The sequence below is a fragment of the Ursus americanus genome, chromosome 22 (genome assembly GCF_024610735.1).
Source record: "Ursus americanus isolate L20-20 chromosome 22, mUrsAme1.1.p, whole genome shotgun sequence".
Lineage (NCBI taxonomy): Eukaryota > Metazoa > Chordata > Mammalia > Carnivora > Ursidae > Ursus > Ursus americanus.
The window spans coordinates 12320537-12344360 of record NC_142148.1 but is presented as its reverse complement, the minus strand read 5'-3'; the positions used below and the strand labels follow the sequence as shown (position 1 = coordinate 12344360).

The 23824-nt window shown below is 53.6% G+C and overlaps 1 protein-coding gene across 1 annotated transcript in view; it reads right to left on the bottom strand.

The window, feature by feature from the left end:
- PREX1 (phosphatidylinositol-3,4,5-trisphosphate dependent Rac exchange factor 1) overlaps positions 1-23824 on the bottom strand; it is a 174615-nt gene that overhangs the window by 74622 nt on the left and 76169 nt on the right. Inside the window, exons 3-6 of the mRNA XM_087853518.1 lie at positions 22630-22752; positions 15683-15787; positions 10704-10805; positions 1713-1874 (exon numbers count right to left, since the gene is read on the bottom strand). Of these exons, the coding sequence (XP_087709644.1) occupies positions 1713-1874; positions 10704-10805; positions 15683-15787; positions 22630-22752 (492 nt within the window). The remainder of the gene's footprint in view (positions 1-1712; positions 1875-10703; positions 10806-15682; positions 15788-22629; positions 22753-23824) is intronic.

Here is a 23824-nt window from a genome sequence, read left to right as displayed (position 1 = left end):
GAGCTCTCACATCTTGGGGCTGAAATGAGTCCTGAGACAACTGACCCTAACTGACACACCGGAGGATCTGATAATTTGCAGTCGCAGGACACAGAAACCAAGCTACATACATTTTAAGCAGAAAGAAATAAGGGGCTTCCTTCATCATTGGATGGTCTAGGGGAGCCAGGAATCCATACCAGGGCTCCCAGAAAGCCAACAACACTGTAGGGCTGGCCCACCCCCCACAGAACCACTGCCTCAGCCCCAACTGGGAAAAGGAAGAATCACACACCCCTGCCCACGCGGATCCTCCAGGAAATCACCACCCAGGCTGCATCCAGGCCCTCGGGAGCTGCCGCCTCCACTGTCAGCTGCAGAGCCATCCCTGCCTGCTAGATACACGCCACCAACAACAAGTAGATGTCCCGTGCCCCTGGATACCCAGGGCACTGGAGGCCGGACCCTGTGAAGATGCTACCACAGAAAGCCAGACACACCAGGGCTCTGCTCTGCTGCAAAAACAGCCCAGGGGCCTCTGCCCCACCCCGTCTTCCAAATCCCCAGCAGCTGGATCTGAGTGCGGCCAATTACATCCCAACCCTGAACTACAAGGGGGACTGAGCGACTCAGCTCTTCGTTCCCTGGCTTTGGCAGGACGGGAAGGCCCAGCGGGAAGAGGAAGGGGACAGGGCCGCGCTAATCCACACGACCGGCCTCCTCCCTGAAAGCAGGCCCCTCTCTACAGCCAGACTCTCAATCTCCACAGTGACACGGAGTCGCATCCAGGATTCCAGAACGCAGGGGAAAGAAATGGAAATCCCAAAAGTCGCAAGCACCAGAAAACCCAAAGGCAGATGATTCAGAGAAGAATCTAGACGTCTTTCATCTCTGCTTTTGATCTTCTGTGCCGGCTGCATTTACTCTGATACTGATTTTTTTTATTTATTCAGATTTCCCCATTTCCTTCAACAGATTTGTAGGAAATCTCTGATAATCTAAGGAAGACATGGAGGTTTAAACAAACAAATCTAAGGAAGATGTGGAGGTTTAAACACATGCACAACGAAAAGATTTCAAGAATCCCAGACCCCCCCCAGTAAGCATGACGATAGTAATATAATAGCAACACTTACCATTTATTGAGTACCTACTGTGTGCCAGGAAGAGATGAGACCATTTATTGAGTACCTACTGTGTGCCAGAAATAGATGAGACCATTTATTGAGTACCTACTGTGTGCCAGGAAGAGATGAGACCATTTATTGAGTACATACTGTGTGCCAGGAAGAGATGAGGAAATAGGCGGTTCAAAGAAGTCAAGATATCTGCCTAAAGTCACCCAGCAAGGGAGCGTCAAAGCCAGAATTCTGTCCTGGAGTAGACCCGTAAGCACTACCACGGACCTTGGCATCAAGAGCTCAAAGGCCTACAGACACCAGGCAGAGAAGGCAACGTGTGAAAGAGAGAGACTGGGGAGGACTGGGGGGCAGTTGGGACTGAGGAACACCGAAAGCTCTAGTGGCTGTGGCCGTGAAAAGTGGGGGCCCCGTGCTACTGATTTTTTCAAAAGAAACGTGAAATCTAGACTTTTATGTGGACTTCACTGGAAAATAACTAAACTTTTTTTTTTTTACACACACCACGGAGGCCAAACAAAACACAGCCGGCAGGCTGAATGCGGTGCGAGCACCTGCAGCTGCGCGAGCGCGGAGGCCCCGCCCCGGACGCACCTCCCAGCCCTCGATGTGGGACTGCAGCTGCTCCAGAGCCTCCAGCTTCTCCATCTGCCGCTTGGTCTCGTTGATGTTGGAGCACACGGTCTTCATGGCCTGCAGGGCGCTCTGCACCGCGGGGTGGTCCGGGTGCTTGCCAGGAGTCCTCTTGGCCAGCTCCTGGAGGGACAGGGGAGGACGGGAATGAGAGACATCAACTCACTGGGGCCCAGACACCCGGCCCTGCACCACATCCCGGCCCTGCTCTGTACAGGCTGGGTGTTCTGGGGCTGGGGAACATCACTGATTCATTCACTCATTCAGTAAATGTCCTCTGAGCACCTTCTTCGTGGTAGAGCAGTATTTTAGGGCCTGGGGACAAAAGAAACAAAGAAAAATTCCTCACCGGGTGGGTATCACATTCTAGTAAAGGAGAAGGGCCAAAATAAAGAAAAATCACATGTACAATACAATGTCAGGCAGTGATAAATACTATGAAAGCAAATCAGAATGACAGGCTACAAGGTCTTGGAAAGGGAGGTGTTCTTTCTTTCTTTAGATTTTATTTATTTATTTATTTGAGAGAGAGAGAGCACAAGCCAGAGGATGGATAGAGGGAGAAAGAGATGCCCTGCTGAGCAGGGAGCCCGACGTGGGGCTCAATCCCAGGACCCCAAGATCATGACCTGAGCCAAAGGCAGATGCTTAATCGACCGAGCCACCCAGGACCCCAGGAGGTGTTCTTTCAAATGGCAGGTCAGGGGAGGCCTCTCGGAGGAGGTGACATTTGAACAGAGACTCTGGATAAAGCAAGGGAGGGAGTCCTGCAAAAATCTCGGGGAAGGGTGCCAGACTGAGGGTAGAGCAAATTCAAAGGGTCTGAGGTGGGAGCACAGACGGCATATAAGGAGGAACAACAAGGAGGCGGTGTAGCTGGGAGTAAGTGAGAAAGACGGAAAGGAAAATAGAGAAACAAGACGGACATCAGGAGTCAGAAGAAGGCCACAGATACGGACCCCCCCCCAGCCCCAGTCTTCTCATCTGTAGGACAGGTATAAAAACACCCCACCCTCCCAGGAACCAGGACGGACCGTATCAAGTGGCCAGTCCAGGCAGGTCCTATTCCACGGCCCTCCCCCACCACTTCCCACCCCCCCCCCCCCGCACAAGTGCAGGCCTGGGCCGAGCTGAAGGCCAGGCTCGTTGTCATCAAAGGGCTTCAGCCACGCGCTACGTGCGATGAGAGAGAAACAAGAGGGAGAAACTGGCAGGACCTCAAGATTGCAGGGAAGATTTTCCAACCAAATCTCAACCGACAGGACCATGCCGGCAGAGATGGGTCCCTTAACCATCTGATCCAGACGTGCCCAACAGTTCCAGTATCTCCCCACCTCTTTGTTCCCTTGAGAATCACAGACGTGGTGCTCTGACATGCCACACGTGGGTGCCAGGGCTGCCTCCGCCCCTCTGCAGCCAGGTGACCTTGGGCCAGTCGCCCTCCATGCTGAAAAGCACTGATAAGGAGGATTGTGGTGAGGAAGAGGAGGAGAAGGAGGGTGGCAGCAGTTCCCGCCCACTCAGCCTTTACTCTGTGCTTGAGAGGTAGGGTCCATTCTTATCCCCTTTAACGGATAAGGAGATTGAGGCAGAAGAGCCCAAAGCCCAGAGAAAGTAAAAGGAGGAACCTGGACGTGAGCCTGTCTGGTTCTGTTCACAGACAGTGAATCCGATACTCCAGGAAAAGGACCTCCGCGGTCAAGTACACACCTGGTAGGCACTCAGGCTACGCTAGCCATCATCAGTCTGTTGTCTGACAACACTGGCTAGCTGGGCAGCATGGCAGTCCGCCAGCGCGTTGTTCGGAGCACTCCGAGCAGAACACCAGCTCCAGAACGCCCCTTCTCCATTCACTTCATTTCTGCCCTGCCTGGAAACCAACAGCCTCTTTTCTGGAGGACAGGTCCTAACGGTGCCGAGGCCCAGATGTTCTGCAACATCAGGGCGCTGAGGGTTTCCTGAGCGCCTGCCATGCTCCGGGGACACAGCAAAGGGGAAGCAAGGAAGGGGAGATGGAGCCCCCTCTCTGGCAAAAGGTGCTCCCGCAGGGGAAGGGGGACCAGACAACGGCCCCAGGCAGTGAACACAAACGAGATAAATCAGACAAGGGGAAGGACAGTGTGACCCGAAGCTTTGGGAAAAAAAAAGAGGTGAGAGCAGGTGCCGCCCCCCGAGGGAGCGTCCCAAGGCTACTGCTGCTCGACCACACAGGAAAGAACCTGGGTTGGCACCGGGTGTCAGAGCAGCTGTGGGCAAGGTGTCAGCGCTCAGCCCAAGAGGCAGGATGGAGGGTGGGCGCTGCGGCCGGGGGAGCACGAGAGCCAGGGCGGCGGGGGATGCACTGAGGAGAATTCTGACTTCCGCACCAAGATGGTGACAAACAGTGCCAGATCCTGGCAGATAAGGAGCTCATTTCATAACATCAGGGTCAGAGAAAGAACTCCAGAGGAATGACCCAAATTATCCAATAGGAAATGGGCAAATGATGTGAAGGGGCAAATCTCAAAATGAACCCCCCACCACCACCACCCTGGTCCAGCCACCTGCCACCTGGACGGCTGAAGTCAACTCCCTGGACCCCGCCCCCACCTCCCCCCACAGTCCATTCTCCACACACAGCCAGAGGGATCCTGTCAGAACGAAGTGAGACCCTGTCCCTCCCCTGCTCAGAACCTTCCTGAGCCACCTACAACACTCAGAGAAGACGAAGACCTCACAATGGCCCATAAGGGCCCCATCTGGCCCCATCACCTCTCAGACCTCACTCCCCCACTCTCTCCCTCAGATCCTCCTCTGGCCACCTCACTGTTCCTCAGACACAGTCCTGCCATAGGGCCTTTGCACTGGCTCTTCCCTCTGTCTGTCAGACTCTCCCCCAGGTACCTGTACAGCCCCCTTCCTCACCTCCTCCAGGTCTTTGCTCAAATGTCACCCTCTCAGTCCCCCACTCCGGGCCCTTACCAACCCTCTTAGTCTGAGATATTTTCCTCCACCCGTGCCAACTCTACAGGCATTTTCATTTTCTATCCATCCAACCGTTGTCTGTCTCCCCCAGCAGAATGCTGGTCTCACAGAGGTAGAGCTCTGGACCATTTTGTTCACTTTGTATCTGCAGCACCTAGGACGATGCCTGACACGTAACAGTTGCTCAGCAGTCGTTGGTGAGTAAATAAATGGCCTCCCAAACGCTTGACACTGTAGCACCAACCCTAACCCTCTCCCGGAGGGAATCAGGAAGGCACAAAGGGATCTGCTAAGAAAAGAACATCCTCCCTATGGGATGCACAGCTTTCCAGGGCTTCCCGCCCCCTCCCCCACCACTCACCACACATAAAGGTTTTTCACGGGCCACCTAACATCCTGTGAAGGCCTCCGAGTGGTCCACATCCCCACTCCGGGGAACATGCCACTCCCCAGCCATCCCCTTGCACCAAGAATTGATGGCAACACCTCCCCAGTGGTGACGGACCACGGTCCATCCCCAGGGGTGCCACACACCTGGTGGCCAGGGACACGGAGGGAACAACTGAATGGCAAGGTCTTCGCGCTGAGCGTGGGCGACAGCTGCATCACCCGCAGACAGATGTGGGAGGTGCAAGACACACCAGAGCCCGTGCGGGGCCCCAAGGCTGTACCCTGAGCAGCCATTCTGCAAAAAGCATCCCTGCCACAAGCCCGCTAGAGCAGCTGTCCCCAGCAGACGGCACCCAGGACACGCCCTATTTGGCCCCAGCATGTTAGACAAGTTTTGAACCAAGATGACATTTGGAAATCAGGCACTTGCACATAAAAGTCCCAATTTCTGGATTTAGAAACGGTTGGCAACACTAGGGTGGCATTTCCATAGTCATTCAGTGAGTAACTGGGGGAGGAGGGGTCCCTACTATGTGCCAGGCACCATTCTGGACACTGGGGGATAGCAACAAACAGAACAGGCCCAAACCTTTGCCCTGGCCAGTAGCTGACAGCTTAATGAGGATTCAGAAGATCAATCCGTATACCACGAGTTATAGAACAGAATGTGAGTTAGGTAAAGGGCCTGTGAAGAAAAATAAAAACAGGGCGAGGGGACAGAGAATGGCAGAGGTACTTCTGCTACAGCTGGGAGGTCAGGCAAGGCTCACAGAGGCCTGACAGTATTAGAGCATGAGCCTCAGGATATCTACAGTAATGATGTCCCAGAAGAAAGAGCAAGTGCAAAGGCCCTGGGGCAGGAATGTGTTTGTTGTGCTCAGAGAACGGCAGGGAGACACGTGTGGCCAAAGCAGAGCCAGGGGGGTGGGAGAAGAAGCAAGGAGGTCAGAAAGAAACATAACTGAACTGTGTAACCCATTATGGGTAACAGGGATGGGGAATCCGGATTTCGATCTGAGTGACAGCTGCTGGGTGGTTTTGAGTGAGGAAATGACATGAACTGGCTTAGGCTCAGCTGCTGAATTGAGAAGAGATTGTGGAGGACAAGGGCAGAGTCAGGAAGACCCAGGGGGAGACTGTAGCAGGGGCCCGGGAGCAAGGTGGAGTGAAGGAGCTAGAAGGGCTGGACTCAGGATAGATTCCGAAGGCAGAGCCAACAGGACCTCCTAACAGACTAGATGGACAGTGAGCCAAAGACAGCTCGGGTTTGGCCATTTATAGAAATGGGGACAAGCGGGTGGCGGGGAGGGGAGCCCAGTCTGGGGAAAGAGGAGAGCCGAGCATTTGTTTTGGACATGTTAGGTAGGAGATGCCTGTCTGACCTCCAAGTGGGGAAGCTGAGTGGGCAGGAGAACAAGCCCGGAGCCTGGGAGACAGGTCCAGGCTGCACGTTGGACACAGAGACGGGGCTTCAAGCCACGGGGGCGCCACAAGGAGGTGGCGTGCGGGTGTTCAGAGCAGCGCTATTCAAAACAGCCGGAAAGTGGAAAGAGCCCAAACACTCCTCAAGGAATGAATGGATAAACAAAATGGGGCTCCATACAACGGAATACTATTCATCCATAAAAAGGAATGACGCTCGAATCTGCGCTGCCCCGTGGACGAGCCTGGAAAACACTGTGCTAAATGAAAGAAGCCAGACACAAAAGGGTACATATCATATGATCCCGTCTATATGGAAGGTTCTGAGCAGGCAAACCCCCAGAGACAGGAAGTGGATGAGTGGCGGCCAGGGGCTGGGCCAGGAGGGAAAAGCCCAGGGATTGCTGATGGGTCTGGAGTTTCTCTCGACGGTGATGAAAATGTCCTAAAATTATTATGATGAAGATCGCACAACTTTTGAATATATACATATTTTTAAAAGGCCATAAGGTGGATGAGGCCACTCCTGAGCAAGTCTAGAGAGAGAAAAGGACCAAGCCCTGGGCCCACCGACGCTTAGGGGCCCAGAAGGTGTCGAGCCAGCGAAGGAGACTACAAGGAAGGCACCAAGGGCTTAGGAAGCAAAGGAGAACAGGGGGCCTGGGGTGGCAGCTGCCCCCTCTGGACAGATGTGCCTGTCCAGTTTGCCCCTCACCTGCTCCAACCCGTTTCCATGACATACCAGGCCCTCGTGGGGCCCAGTCCGCCTGGAGCTTGAGGGGCAGGGGCTATCCCATGCGCCACTGCAGGTCCGGGGCCACACCAGCAGCTGGGGCACAGTGAGTGGCCCCATGAGATCTGTGCATCACCAGGAAACAACCCAAAGGGCCAGGGACAGTCAGCCTCCCCTCGGGCACCTGTCACTTGAGCACCAGGGGCACGACCCCAAGCCTCAATCATTTCCCTGGAAACGTCGATGGAAAACTCAACAAAGGCTAAAAATGCCAACTGTCTATCCTGAGCCTGGGCCGACGGCTGAGATAGAATGTTCCGGCTATTCTTAGGCAATGTTCAAGTTCAGCTTTTTGGGGTCATTCCCAATGAGGCCTTCATTCTCGCCTCTTCCCTCTTCCCACCCAGGCTCCCTGACCCTGTTCACCTCCTGGTTTCGGAGTTCAGCTCAAACAAGGGGGCTCAGAGGGCCACGGGGACATCTGCGAGGGCGTCAGAGTTGCAGGGGCCGGGGGGGGGGGGGGAGAGGCTTGAGGGATTGGGCTCACGGTATCGTCCTTTAGAATCCTCTGGAAAATGTGACAGGAAGGAGGAACTCAGGAGGAGCATGAAGCGTTGCCCTCAGTCCCAGCTGTGTCCTGATGCAAATGTTCCAGCTGTGGGTGCCAAAGGCCAGGACACTGAGCGAGTCCATCAGGCGGGGAGCATGGCACGTCCCCACAGGAATCTAAGGCCCTGCTGGCCGGTCCCCCGGTGCTATCTGAGCTCCCGATAAACACAGCTGGAGACCGAGGAAACGGGGCGAGTAAACAGCCATTTGGTCAGGAGAGCAAACCCACAGCCTGGCTTCATCATCGTTTCCTGTGGGTAGTTATTCTCCCACTGGTTGCCAGCCAGTTCTGTTCCTCTCTGTCTGTTCTCCTGGAAATCCAGAGCCCATGGATCCCGCCAGACCGAACTGTGGCCCCTCAGAAACGCCTGGGTCTTCCGTTGTGAGCTTTGAGTACACACACACACACACACACACACAGGTCCAGTTCTGCTGGTTGTTAAAATACGTTATGGAAACTACCACTCCAAGCACCTGCTGAGACCCCAGACTTTTCCAAGATCCAGAAACCAAAGGGTTAACACCTAGGGAGCCTTGGTTGGGCTGTGGGGCTAGAGCTGGCATTTCTTCCAAAGGGTCAGATGTTCCAGGTTTGAAAACCCAGGAAAGAAAGAACACAGCAGCCACTGAGCCACAAAACACAAGGCCGCTGACCTTCCCAGACGCCCACCTACGGAACTGAGAAGGTCAGCATCCCCAAAACCCAAGGACTTTGACAGCTTGACTCCCCAAAGTGCTTACCCGGCAGCGTAGCCTAGTGGTTAGAGGGCGGGCCTCTCGAACGGGCTCAAATCATGGTTCCTACTATTTAACCTAATATGTGGCTGTGAGTAGGCCACTTCCTCTGTGCCTCGGTCTCTCCAATGGGGCTAATCACAGTGCCTCCCTCATCAAGTTGTTCTCAGAATTAAGTGAATAAATGTTCAATCATCTAACAACCCTGTCTGTATTAATACAAACCCTGTACCACAGATGAGTAACTGAGGCACAGGGAAGTGACCTGCCCAAGGTCAGGCAGCTAGTAAACGGCAGAGCTAGAATTCAAACTCAAGCAGCCTCTGGCGACAAAGCCCGGCGCTAATCCAGGGGTCAACAGACTTTTTCTGTAAACGGCCAAATAGTAAATATTTTAGGCTTTGTTGGCTACATCCGGTCTCTGTCACATATTCTCCTTTGTTTGTTTTTAGGGTTGTTTTTTTTTTTAAACAAGGCTTTAAAAAATGTAAACATCATTCTTAGCTCATTCGTTGTACAAAAACAGGCTCCGGGCTAAATCTGGCTCACAGGCCCGTTTTGCCAGCCCCTGCCCTAAACCGCTACAGGGTACTGCCTCTTAAACGCCGGCAACCGATTCAAGTTTGGGAAAACACACCGAGTAGCTCGAACGAAGCACATCTGTAGGTCCAATTCAATCCACGGGCTGCCAATTTGCCAGTTCTACCCGGAGCTTCTCCGGCACCAAGGTGAAAAGCTAGCTACACACAGCATTTCAAACACGAGTTTGGGGGTCAAAGCAGCTCCAAGAACCACCACAAACGGTCCTTTTGAGATCCCGGGGACAGACAAACAGCAGCAGGCCAGAGGAGGCGCAGAGAGAACTTCGTCCCACCAACCGTGGCTGCACATGTTCAAGGCCTGTGTTCACGGGCAGAGCTGATGGCCCCAGAGGGGGTCTGCTCCAGCTCGCAGACTCAAGGGTCACCCACCTTGTCCAGCAGAAAGTCAAGTTCAAGAGTGCCCTAGTAATCTTCCCCTCCCCTCTGCCTTCCGGTTCATGGAGCAAGGATGCATGTGGCCCCAGTGACAGGTGCATGAATGAGGCACCACCAGCCAAATCAATCCACCAGCAGGGACCCCAAGGAACAGCTGTCAGATGCAAGGCCTTCAGGATGGAGCCAGGGGAAGCTCGGGCCAATAGCTGCCATTTCCAAGCACCGAAGACCCGGGGCGGAGAGCAACGGATGGTGGCAGAGCCATGCACCCAGCTGGGGATCGGCCCAGAAGCCGACTCTGAAGCTGGGAATGAAGACTCCTTGGGTCGCCACGCAAGCAGCAAATCTTCCCCTGGTCTGCCCTCCCGAGACTCAGTCAGAGGTGAAGTAGGCAGGTGTGTGGCTGTTTGTGCTTGGCCCACTCAGCAGCCCCCAGCCTCTTCCACAAATAGCCAGCACTGTGACGAGGAGGTCCTACATCCCCAGCCACGGGCTTGCGGCCTGTGGGATCACGTGATTGGCTGGCGGTGGAGCCCATGACCGAAGTCTGCACCAATCAGAGCTCATGGCTCAGTGTGACTGGGTCAGGCAGGAAGGACCTGATCCTGATAGCAGCCCACCAGAACGTAACACTGCCGGGCTCGCCGCACTGGACCACGTCTCAGCCCATCAGAGCCGCACTGCCCCGCTCCTCGCCATTGGGGTAAAAGGCACGTCTAAGCGCGGGCGAGAAAAAGGCTAAATGGCACAAGCAAAGGCTTCATGTAATTGGTTCGAATTAAACCACATGCCTCGGGCCCAAACCGTTCAGGACATCACATTCTTCTGGTCCCAGATGGCCAGAGCCTGAGTGGCTTTCAGGCCTTCTGTCAGAGCTACTACGAGAGAGGCCCGCGCTTTCCCGCCGCCCTCGAACGCGAGGCGGCGCGCGGCCCGAGGAACGTAAAGCAGAACTGAACACAGCGAGGCAGGGTCCTGGTAGCACCCGGCCCGGCCCAAAGCCAGCGTGGTCCCTGCGCATCTCGGCGACCCCAACGGCCACGTTTTACTTTTGAGCGAGCCAGTTGGCGCCGGGCTTTCTGCTGCTTCGCGCGCAGGGCAGGAGCTGGGCGAGCGCCTCACCTTGAGGAGCAGGGGGTACTTGCAGATCCTCTGGATGGGAGACAGCAGGTAGCCCTCCAGAGGGATGTCCGTGGTCTTCCGGCCTCCCAGGAGCATGCAGCTCTGCAAGGGACAGAAGACCTTCGTTAAAACTCGCCGGGGACGGCAAAGGGACGTGGCCGCCTTCAAACGAGCAGGGGAAGCGCTCTCAAAACACAGCTGCAGACTTCGGAAGCAATTCGGCAACACCCAGGGGAGGTGGAAATAGGCGTACCTGTCACCCGGCACAAAGCCCAGATCGGGGCCTGCCAACCTGTCCCCCCTGGGGCCAAATCCTGCCCGCTCCCTGTTGCGGTCAGCAGGGTCTCACTAGAACACAGCCACGTGCTTTGCTTCCGTACCTGCACGTGCCTGCTTCCAAGCTGCTGTGGCGGAGCAGAGCGGGTGTGACAGACAGCACGCGGTCACAACACCTGAGGTGTTCACTATCTGGCCTTTCACAAAAAAGCTTGCTAACTCCTGGTCTGTAAGAGCTACAGGAACTTGCACAGATACGCGCCAGGACACGGGAACAGGGACAGTCCCAACTGCCTTGTTTACAACAGCACAAAATGGAAAGCAACCCGAACAGCCACCAAAGAAAGGACGGAAACATACGCCCATCGACTGATCATTGCCACACTCCACGGCGGGGGACACGGGGGACCGGGCACTGCGCAGAGCAACATGGACGGACCTCACAAACCAAAGGATGTGGATGCTATGAACCCATTCAAACAAAGCTTTTAAAACCACACACAACAAAACCAGGCATTGTCCGTGGAGAACACGTCTGTGGTAAAATACAAAGACGGGCATGGAAGAAAAATAAACCAAATTCTAACGGGGTTGGTTACCTCTGCAGAGGGAGGGTAACGGGATTCAGAAAGTGAACTGAGTCCCCCACCGTAACCCCTCACCGTCCTGTCCCGGGGCTCACTATGTGCCCACTACACGCATGCGTGCTGACATGCATGCGGGAAGGAAGGAAGGGACACACTAAGGGACGAGTGACCACGGTCCCTGCCTTCCTCCCCGACACTGCGCGAGCAGACTGCAAATGACACAGGAACTCCTGGGAAAAAGGATTCTCATCCTATCACTCACTCACTCACTCATTCATTCCGCAAATATATATTGTGTGTGTACTATGGGCTGGGCACGGTTCCAAGCACTGGGGAACCTGCCCGACAAAGCAGACAAGTTCCCTGCTTATACTCAAGTGAAAACGAGCCCAGAGAACATTCGCCCCGTGCTCACCACGTGCCAGGCCCTGCACCTTGCACTCCGCCTATAAGTAAAGTTCATCCTAACGGCCCGGGATAAGCAGGGACGTTATCTCCCTCTTACAGATGGGAAATGGGACACAGAAGTGAAAGGACGGGTCCGAGCCTCAGAGCGGCCGCCTCTCAGCTCAGTGGGCCCTCTCCTTGGAGAAGCAGAATCCAGGGGAGCCCAGGTCCCTGCTCTGGCAGGAGCCGCACGGCTCCGGCCCACACGTCCCCCCCCCCCCGCCCCCGGGGCACAGATGGGTGATCTGAGCTGTGGCAGCTGGGAGAGGCCAGGCCCCACACTGCTCACACTCAGGCCTTTGTCCTCCGAGCCAGGGCTCGCCACAAGCTGCCCTGGTGATGTCAGCTCCGGGCAGAGAGAGGGGAGCCCACGGGTAGGGGAGTGCTTTCCAGAAGCCCCCAGGACCTGGCAGGAGAAGGGCCTGGCTCTTTGTCCAGGATCAAGGGGTTTTCACATAACTGTCAAAGCTGCCAACCGCACTTCTCCCCAAACACTCCAAATTCTTGTTTCACATTATTTTCGTTTAAGGAAAAACAAAAAAGCAAACACACACAGAGCTGCCATTCACTATTCTAGCAAGATGACACTCAGGGCACGATGGGAAGAACTTTTGAAAATTATCTCTTTAAATTCTCCTCCTCCACAGAATTGATCCGGGTGAGGTGTTCCACTACGAGTGCATTGAGTATGTGTCGCTATATCCTGCAATAAAAAGAGCTTTTTAAGAATCTCAGATCCCTTCCACTCTCTAAATGCTCCTTCTATTATCTGGCCTCTAGACTCTTCTGATCTTACTTCCTCCCACATTTCCTCTCAGACTCTCCATTCCAGCTACCCTGGCCTTCTCGGTGTTCATCAACCACTCTCCTACCTTAGGGCCTTGGGACGTACAATTCCTCTACCTGGAATGCTTTCCTCCCAGATACTCGTGGCTCTCTCTCTTATTTTACCAAAGTCTCTGCTTAAACATCACCTAAGACACGGTTTTCCCACAGACCAATCTAAAATAGCAGCCCCCACCCTAACTCCCTGCAAACATCCTGTCATCCTTAACTTACTGTATTTCCTCCAGAGGACTTAACACCACATGACATAGCATGTAAGTTTCTCCTACTAGAATGGCTATTCCATGAGACCAAGGGCTTTTCTTGCCTTGGTCACTGTTGTACCCCAAGACTTAGAATGAATGAATAAATGAATAAATTACCCCCATTTTACAGATAAGAAAACTGAGTCTCAGAATGATGAAGTCCCCATCCTCTCAGTGAGCACATAACACATCATGACTGGAAAGCCAGATCCTGTCTGTTCCCAATGCCTTAACAGCCCATGGTAGACTCGAGACAGCTCTTCTGGAGGTGGCCAAAAGCTGGGAGACACCAGCAGGGGGGGGGGAGATGATGCATGGGCTTGCACCCCCCACCCCGTGTCCTCCCCTGCCCAATCCAACCCCGCTCAGCTGCTGCTAGGAAAACGGCAGCCTGGCCCACCAGGAAGACTGCAGGAGAGAGAGGAAGGAAGGAAAGAGAAAGTGGGGCCCTTCCCTTCCCACACCCCTGCTAACACCATCCTGGCATCTCCTGCTTCCCAAGACCCAGCTGAGCCCACGGGGACACCTCCAGGAGCCTAGAGCCTGGGCAGCAGGGACTACGGGACTCAAGTCAGCAGGTCAATCACAGAAACGGGGCAGTGTGGTCTGCTGCTACGTGACTTTATCTTTGCTTTTGGCTTAACTCTTTAATGAATGTAAGTACACAACTGGCAAGGCAAGGACGCCGGTAAGGGCAGCCAACAGCATCAGTCCTGAACACTAAGACACTTGAAACCCATCTGCCCTTCTTCAGACGCTCCCAAGAAATAGACCAAGCAACCCGAACACACTAGTGAAGGAAACACACAGTTTGAGTCAAAATTCTGGAAATACTTTGCTGGAGACTGTGCAGCAGGGGGAAGCACGGGTCAGAATTTTACTGTGTAGTTTAGCCCTCTGGGCACATGGTTAACACTCCTTGTGCCCGGTTAGCTGTTCTACTTTTGTGTGCTTTTTCTCTATGTGCTGTTGGAAAATAAAACCGTCCTTGGGGGCAGGGGTGTTGGTCTTTGACTGAATGAGCTGGGAATTTAGAAGTGAGGGATCAGGATTCGAACCCATGAGAAGCTCAATCGCTCTTCACGGACTCTTGGGAAGTCACTTCAGACTTTAGAGTCATCAAAATCACCTGCTGGCAAGGGCTTTGTGTGACCCCTACTGTAGTCTTCCACGGCAAGAGAATTTTCATCTGGGCACACAGCTGCACGCCCCAGCCTCCCCTGCAGCTGGGTATAGCCACGTGGCGAGGTCCTGGATGTGAGTAGAAGAGATGTGTGCAACTTCCTGCGGTGCCCTTAAAAGGAGAAGGGCAGGCCCTCCTTCCCACCCTTCCTGTACCCCACTACCCGGAATGTGGAAGTAGTGAGAGGTCAACTTGGACCACGTGGATGAGCGCATGGCCCAGGGCACTGGCCCGACACTAGGGCCCCCATCGCGGCCTCAGGCTGTCTACTACATCCACACTGTTACCATGACAGACAAATAAACGTCCTATTTAAACCACTGTTATTTGGGATGTCTGCAGAGCAGAGGAACGTATATCCTAACTCACACACAACAGACAGTGGCTGGTAAAACTCCAAGGAAATCACAAATGAGAACCTTTCTACACAAGTGAAGCTCTCTGCAATGGTAGAGAAGAAGGGATGTCTGGGGTCTGGCCTGACCAATGTCTCTTCCCAACTTACTTGCACAAGGGCAAACCAACAGTCCTTCAGGACTCCACCCCACCCTTAGGGCCTGTGGTATGGGTGGAGCTGACTCCGCCCCCCAGCTCCAGCAGTGACCAATCAGAGCAACAACCAAACCCTCCCCCTATAGCAACTGGTTCAGGGATAAGGTCTTGAGCCAAGCTGAGCCAATGGGCTTAAGACCCAGGACTTTTGCTGTTAACTGCTGAGGAAGAGGAGCTCTTGTACCCTACAGCTGCTCTGCTATGAAAGCTGTAAGCGTAGAGCTGCTGGAGGCCATGTTGGCACCACGTGGGGAAGCCTCCCTGGGAATGGAGCCAAGGCAGAGAAAAGCAGAACCGAGAAACACATTCCTATGACATATTTGAACACCTAGATTCTGCTCTGCCTGAAGCCCTCTTGGGTCTTAAACTTCCCAGAAAATGAACCCCTAAAAAAATTTTTTTGGCATAAGCCAATTTTAACTGGATTTTCTTTCACTTACAGTTAAATAATCCTAACAATACAATCATTACTACCATTGCCGCCACTCTTATCAGGATCGTTACTTTGGATCAGGAATTGGCAAACGTGGCCCTGGGGCCAGATCCAGCCCTCCGCCTGTTTTGTAAATAAGGCTTTACTGGAACACAGCCATGCTCACTCCTTTATATATTATTTACGGCTGCTTTCATGCTACAACGGCAAAACTGAGTGCTGTGACAGAGACTGCGTGATGCAAAAAGGCAAAAATCTGTCCCTTTCTAGAAAACATTTGGTGATCTCAGCATTACCCCAGCTGTTATGCCCGGCTGACCCAGGCAACACGGGTCAGCGCGAAGCTCTCTTGTGCCCAAAGATCCGCAGGCCTGAAGCAGAGCAGAAGGGAGGGTGACAAGGAAACTTACCAAAAGGAAGGCACGCACAGTAGGGATCTTGTTGAGTTCCACAAGCAACCGCAGGGCCTTCTCGTGGTTGCTGCAGTATTCCTCGTACACGCAGAACTTGTCCTTCTGCAAGACAAGGACAGAGCCTGTGGGAGAGAGTCCATGGCAGGAAAGCAGACGCTCTGAGATGTGCCGATGGCTGGGCCAGCCTGGGAGGAACCCCAGACCCTGAGCGACCACACAGCAGGAGGGACACCTCAGGTGGGTGGTGCCCGCTCACTGTGAGCCTCGCAGCCTCCACGCCTGCACCAAGTCTGTGCCCAGCAGCCCAAGTAACCTTTCGGGAAGCAGCACGGCCCAGGGTCAAGTGCGCGGATTCAAAGCCAGCAGCCTGGGCTTGCGATTCTGGCTCCACATTTCCAAGTTGGAACTCGGGCAAGTTCCCTGGCCTCTGTGTGCCTCTGTCTCCTCATCGGGAAGGTGGAGTTTTTAATACTCCTTAATTCATAGGGTTGTTAGAGGGATTAAATGAGTTAAAACATAAGGCTTCAGCATATAGTAAGTGTTCAATAAATGTCCATCCTTAGCATTAAAGCACAAGTTAGACTGTCACACCCCTGCTGAAAACCCCCCCAGTGGTATTCAACTACACTACGAATGAAATCCAACACTTGATGATAAATTTCAAGGGCCAGATAATGTGACCCTGCCTTTCTCTGACCTCATCTCCCTGGCCTTCTAGCCACTCCTTGAATTTGCCAGCCTATTCCTACCTCAGGGCCTTTGCACTTGCCATACCCTCTACCCAGAACATTCTTCCCCCAAGCCTGGCTACTCCCCAAGTTAGATCCCACCTCCTCAAGCAACACCTGGATGACGCTAGCTAAAGTAGCCAGCCAGGTGTAATCTGGAATGATTCAGATCATTTGTTTATCTGTCTATTCCCACGTAGCGATCAGCTCCCTAAAGGCAGTGACCACATTCGTCTTGTTTACTGAGGTATTTATTCCCTGATTGTGGCATAATGTCTGGCACACAGTTGGCCCTCAATGAACACTTGCTAACTAGCTAGAGTTAAACACCTACTATGTGCAATGCCCTGTATATATGAACCTGAAGAATCTAGAGAAGGCTCAGGAATCTGGGGGGTAAAGTAGATCCCTGGTCGCCTCCACACAGCCGTGGCAGTCTTGAGGCATGGGGATAGCTCTGTTGACCTCCAAATGCCCCTAAGCCCAAAGCTGGACTCTTTCCAATCTAGAGGTCACCTGTGGGTCACCAGGTCTCTAACCATCAGTCAGGGCTTCCGGGACTAGAGGAAGCTCTGTACTGAAAATTCTCGGCTCCAAAAGGCTCACAGAACACCACCTCCCAACCTGCCGAACCCTAAACAAGGATGTCCTGGATAAGACCACTAGACAGGAAGGGCTGAAGGGCCTTGACCTTGGGCTGGGGGTTGGGCAGGGGACCCCAAGAAGCTAAGGAAGGAAGAGGTGGGTCTGCAAAGCAAGCATCTCATCTTGGTTCTAAACAAAGCCCCAGGCATCCTGCCGACGGGTGGCTGCAGGAAAGAGAAAACCGAAGAGGAGGGAGAGTGGGTTTCAGAATCAATCAGCTGTCCCAGCCCGCCGCGGCTCAGCTCTGGGGGCTGTGGGTCCACGACCTACGCAGATGTCCTCAACAGCGAAGGGCGCACTGCCAGAGCCGCTGGCCAACACTGAGTGTGCGCTGAGCACCTAGCCCCTGCCACACGCTGCTCTCATGGAATGCGGGTCCACTCACCCACTCCTCACAACAACCTGACAGGTAATGACTCTCTCTGCCCCAGTGGCACATGGGGGGAACCGAGGACAAGTCACGGGCCCGAGGGCTCACGCCTGGTGAAGCGGCAGCGCCAGGACTCGACCTCTCGGAAACCCCTCGCTGGTGTGCATTTCCAGGTCATGGCAAAAGATGGGGATGGGAGGAGAAGGCCAAAGGGGACAGATCGCGAGCCACAAATCCACCCACGAAGCTCGGAGGGGGACTGCAGGTAATGATGAAAAGCTCAGAGTGACTCTAGACCCAGACCACCTGGGTCGGAAGGCCAGCCCTGTGCTCCCGGAGTAGCAGGTGACCTTGGACAAGCTGCTTCACCTCTGTCTGCCTCGGTTCGCCCATCCACACACAGACATAATGAGAGCCCCCCACGACTTGAGCGGCTGGTGGGTTAAATAATCCGTGCAGAATGAGGAGGACAGTACCTGGGACACAGGGGACTCTACAGAATATTTCAAAATCCTCTGAAAGTATTGGCTACACACACAACCAACAAACAGGAATCAATAGAGAAAAACACCAAAACAAACAATGTCGCGATTACCCAGGACGAACAACCCCGACGGGTACTCCCAGGAGTGGCTGAAGGATCTGAAACATCCCAGAACAGAAGCCACGTGCTCCAGACCCTGCCACCAGCGTCAGCGGGCACACAGAAACACGCCCCGAGTCACCAACGACCATCTCCCTCACCCAGTGTCTGCAGACACACGAGGATGGGGAGGGGGGACCCCAGCATCCCCCACACTGCCCAAGCAGACCTCTTGCCATTTCTACTGTCTCCAGTGAGCCCCGGGGCCCATCGAGGCCACTGGAGACATGTCAGAAGTCTGGACTGCAGGGGTTCACCCAAGCAAGGATAAAACAATGGGGGGGGGCTGCAAGACGCACGTGGAGCCAGGCCCCTGTTGCAGACCACGGTGACGTGGGCTGCAGAGAAGAGAGAAAGGGCCTCGCTTGATGAAAGTGACAGGAAGTGGCCTGCCCGGAGCCTGCTGCTGCAGAGAGGGTCTGCAGGGCCCTACAGCGGAGGCTGGGTTCCGAATGCAGGCACAGGAATGACAGCAGGAGGTCCCACCACGTGTAAGGAGCTCTGGGGGGGGGGGGGGGGGAATACTGCTCTGCAGCCAGAAGAGCCTGAACTTTCCCAAGGACCCACAGACCCTGCCATCAGTCCTGTTCAGAGATAAGCCACCAGAGCCTCCATGGCCCTATCAGCACCAACCTTGTAAGTCCAAGTGCAAGTTCTCCAGCCAGGTTCAGAGTCTGGCTCCCCAGGCCGCCAGCTCTGTGGCCTTGGGCAAGGCACGTCAGGTTTCAGAGCCCTGCACTCTTGTCCGTGAAGTACAGACAACAGCGGCCTCTCCACCAGGAGGTGGTTGTGAGGATTATCGGGTGAATACATTGTAACCGCTGAAAATGGTGCGTGGCAAGGGCTCACTAAATATTAGCTGGTATTGTTGCTGCTGTTACCGGGGCTGCTATTACGACTACTATTAGGACTTCAGCAAATTCCTTATCCCACGGTGAGCTGGCCTATGACAGGGTGGGGCAGTGGGTGGGTAGGTTCTGATGGCGGACAAAGAGGCGGGCAGAGTGGGGAGGAAGGGAGCTGAGCGGGTTCACAGGTTTAGAACAGGCCACCAAGGAAGAATCTGGAAAATACGGTAGGCCCTGACCCCCAGTACGTCTCACTCCTCAGCTGTGCACTATCTGCCTCCCTCAACTCCCCCCCAAATGTGAGCTCCATGGGGGCGGGCTTTGCAGCTGCTGGGGTCACTGCCGTAGTCCCAGTGGGGACTGGAGTCCCCGGCAGCAAGCAGGCATCGTGAATGAAAGCAAGAAAGCCGAAGGATGAACTGAGAGGGGCCCAACAGGCCTCACACCAGCCCCGCGCTTCTTCCAGATGACCCTGGTCTACCCCAACTACAGCCTCAGCTCTTTGCTGGACCATGTCTTGCTTTACCCACCCAGCAGCCGTTCCCCCTTGTTCCAGTCATGGCCCCCAATGTTTCCCCTGGGAACCAGCTCCTCCACTCTGAGCCCACTGACCCCGCTCCACTCCCAGGCACCACAAGTGAGCACACGACCCAGGCCAAACCAATCAGAGAGCTCTCTGTCCTGGCAGCAGGGGCCAAGGACAGCCCTCAAAGACTCATGTTGGAATTACTGTGAAGAGAAGCTCCCTTTGCACTGTCACTGCTGAACTGGCAGAATGTCAGCCTGAAACTCCTGAGGGCCATGTGAAGCATACACCCACCCCTCACACCTCAAGAACGAAGCCAACACAGAGGAAACTAGAGCCCAAAGATACAGACCAAGTCCTGAAAACACTGTATGGGGCCCTGGATCCAGCTATGCCTAAAGCCCACTCACTAGAATATTCATTTGTATGAGCCATAAAGTCTTTTCTGTTTGTTTGTTTGTTTGTTTGTTTGTTTGTTTGTTTGTTTAAACCTATTTGAATTGGTGGTTTTGTCACTTGCAATGAAGACAGTCCTTCTGAAAAGGAGAAGAAAATAAAAAATTGGACCCAAGCCTGGTGAGGTGACAGGGTCTCCCTGTCTATCTCCATCTGTATGATGAAAAGGTTGGGCCAGAAAGCAGAGGCAGATCTGTGTATTCTCACATGCCAACCTCAGTTGATGAGTAGCACTGGCTGGAACACTGGTGAGAAGAGTTCTGGAGCTCCCCCGGGGAGCCCAGAGGCAGAATGCTGTGATTGATTAGCAATGTCTGCCACGGCTGCAGGAGGGGGGAGCGAGTGGTAAGATCGCTGCAGGTCTGTCATTCCTCATTCCCTGAGCCCGTTCTCGGATACACACTGAAGTGTCCTCCTCTCCTTCAGCCTGTGGAAAGGGCAGGCGACCAAAGGCTTGAGGCTTGGAGTAGTTAAATTTAGCAAATGGCAACACCCCCTCCTCAAAACCATGCCCAGCTCCATGACCCCCCTTGTCCTTTCATTGAGCCCAATCCCAGCTGTGTCTCAGGCCTGAGACCCTGCAGATATGCAAATGCTGCTTTAGACAGCTAAGAGCCCAAGTGTTCAATTTCCTCCTAGGGGCCCCACATGGGGCTTTGATTGTTGTGCCAAGAAGAAACGGACAAGCAGTTGTGCACACACAGATGTGGTGGGTGGGGAACGTGTGGCTGTGGGTTTGGGCTGTGAAGGAGGAGAAGTGGACAGGTGCCAGCTAGGGACAGCTGGGGAAGAGGGTCGAGCCCCCGGGGAGGCCTCAAGGATTGTCAGAGGTGATGGCTGCTGTCCACAGTTACCCAGGGAGTGACACATACTCCACGGAGACCATCTGCTCCAAACCACTCACTTCACAACCAAAAAGACTGAGACAGAGAAGGGAAGGAGCTGGCCATGTAGACATCTCCCCCAGCACGGAGGCGAGCAAGAGATCCAGGTCTCGCTTTTGCAAGGGTTTCCCCAACTTTTCATCCGCCTATTCACACAGCTCGGGATGTGTGGACCACATGAGCTCCCTGCTAAAAATCTTAGAATAAGATCCCTGTGGGATCTGCCCCCATGGCATCCCTGCATTCCCTCCGTCACTCACTCTGCTCCGGCCACACCGGGTGCCTGCCTTCCTCCTGGGGACATGCCTGTTCCCAAGTCTGGGGCCTCTGTCCTTGCTAATCTCTCCCTCTGGAATGTCCCTCCCCAAGATCATTCCATTTCACCACGTTCCAGAGGCCTGCCCTGACCAGCGTTGCCAGATAAAACACAAGACACTGTGTTGAGTTCAAAATTTCAGATGAACAACAAAGCATTTCTTAGTATAAGTACGTCCCAAATAGTGTATGAGACATATTTATGCTAAAAAATTAATCTGTCATTTACCACATTTACTCAGATATCCTGGGTGCTCTTTTTGGCCCAGTCTAGCAACCCTGTCCCTGACTTCCCAACTTCAAACAACCTCGAGCAGAGTCACTGGTTGCCACATCTGTACTTTATATTCTTCACAGCCCGCGTCACCATCTGAAATGGCCTCCTCCATTTCTCCAGCCTCTGAGCCTCAGGGCAGCATGCACGAGCCCGTCTTATTCAGGGCAGCATCCTCAGAGCCAAGTACAGTGCCTGGCACACAGTAGATGTTTACCATGTATTTCAGGAGACTTATCATATAAGATGGTGAAAAACATAAGCCCTGGGGCCAGATTACAGTGGCTCCAAATCCAGGGTCCAACGCTCTCGGGTTGTGAAAGCTTGCATTAGGACTTACCCTCTCTGGGTCTCAGTTCCCCTATTTCCAAAGTGAGAACGGTAACAGTACACACTGTTGAAGGCTGTTGTGAAGTTGTTTTTTTTGTTTTTTTTTTTTAAAGATTTTTTATTTATTTATGTGACTAGAGACAGCCAGCAAGAGAGGGAGAACAGCAGGGGGAGTGGGAGAGGAAGAAGCAGGCTCCCAGCGGAGGAACCCGATGTGGGACTCGATCCCGGAACGCCGGGATCATGCCCTGAGCCGAAGGCAAACGCTTTAACGACTGCGCTACCCAGGCGCCCCGGCTGTTGTGAAGTTTTAATGAATGAAAATATGTAAAGCACTGCAAACAGTGCCCAGCACAAAGTTTGCGATCAACTCGGTAGTTAGTGCTTGGGTTTTCGGGTGCCCACCCCCTCCTTCCTCCAGCCATCCCCTCACTATTCCAAGCCACTTGGCAATCCTGCAGGAAGACAGAGGCTATTAGGAAGAGCATCAGCCTCTTGGACCAGCAGGTGAAGTGGGACCCTAAGACACCCTCATGGGCCAGGGGCTGGCTGAGCGGGGACTCACACCCAGGTCTGTCTGACCCAAGGCCTCCCTCTTGGCACTGACTACCCCTGTCGGTCACTCTGCGGCAGAAGGGCCCTGCCAAACCAGGAGGTCATGGGAACCCCAGGACACAGGCATTCAGCAAGGAGCCCCCAGGGAAAGGGAGCCACACTCTACGTGGCACTGAGGGGAGGGAGAGCCCACTCAGAATACCACTAGTCTGCTGGGCCTGAACTGCTTCCCGTTGCTCCCGGGGGCAGAGGCTGGGCCTGCCTGCCACCTGCCGCTCCATCTCCCACACAGGCCTGCTGAGGAAGCTGGGGAAGAAGCCCACTTCCCCAAAGCCGCAGGCTCCGACAGAGGCTGGGCCATGGTACTCACAAATTTTAAAAAAACATTCCCAAGTTCGTGCTGAGACTGAGGCTCGGGATGTAAACAGTACTCCAAGGCAGCCAAGAAATCCTTATGAACTTCCAAGATGTCTTCGATGTTCGAGAACAGCACCTGCGAGGAAAAGGGAGGCCAAAGGATCACATCAATCAGGGCACAGAGGGAGAGCAAAAGCAAGCAAAACACAAACAAACAAACAAACAAAACCAAAACCCCCAGTGCGGATGAGGCTGTAACGCAACAGGCACTCTGATACACTGGAGTCAGTTTACCCCATTAATAAAAATAATGCTAAAACAAAATATGGCCAACGTTTATGATGCAGGATTAATGCCCAATCCTGTGCTAAGAACTTTACGTGCATTGATGGCCCTAATGCTCACTGTAACCCCGTGAGGTAGAAACTACTGTCATTCCTCATTTATAGACGAAGAGCAGGGACCCAAAGTGAATTAACATTCTCAAGGTCACACAGTCCAGTAAGCAGCGAAACTGAGGTTCACACGCAGCATGCAGAGAATTTTCTATTAAGACATTCATCACGGTTTTCATCGTGGCCAGACAACCAGCGTGTCCAATCATAAGGCTGATTTTTAAAACGATGGGGGTACTTCCACGCACCTATTAAAATTATGTGGCAGAAGAAAATACAGTAGGGAAGGATGTCCAAAATATCCTTGCGTTAGCATGCACAAACAATATATAACATGAGTGCCTTTTTCCCCATGTGAATCTACAAAGTTTGAAATGCATAATCTGACCCACCAATTCTCCATTTTAGAATTTAGCCTGTCAATCAGTGGTCTCCAAACAGGGACAACTGTGTCCCCCAGGGGACGTCTGCCAGTGTCTAGGGACATCTGTGGTCATCACAAACGGTGGGGAAGGATGCTACCGGCATCTGCTAGGTAGAGGCTACGGATGCTGTGAAACACCCTACAATACACGGACAGCCCCCCAGCAAAGAATCATCCAGCCCAAAGTGTTAATAATTCCAAGGTGAAGAGCCTGGTGGATAGACAAGGACATGCTACAGCCTTATTGGCAAAAGCAAAAAACTGGGGGAAAAGGCAGATGTCCAAAGGGGGACTCGTCAAATAGTTAAATAAACTGGAGTGGTTATAATTGAATAAACTCTACATGCGGAAATACTATGCGGCCTATAGAAAGAATCTGTAGCTCTGTA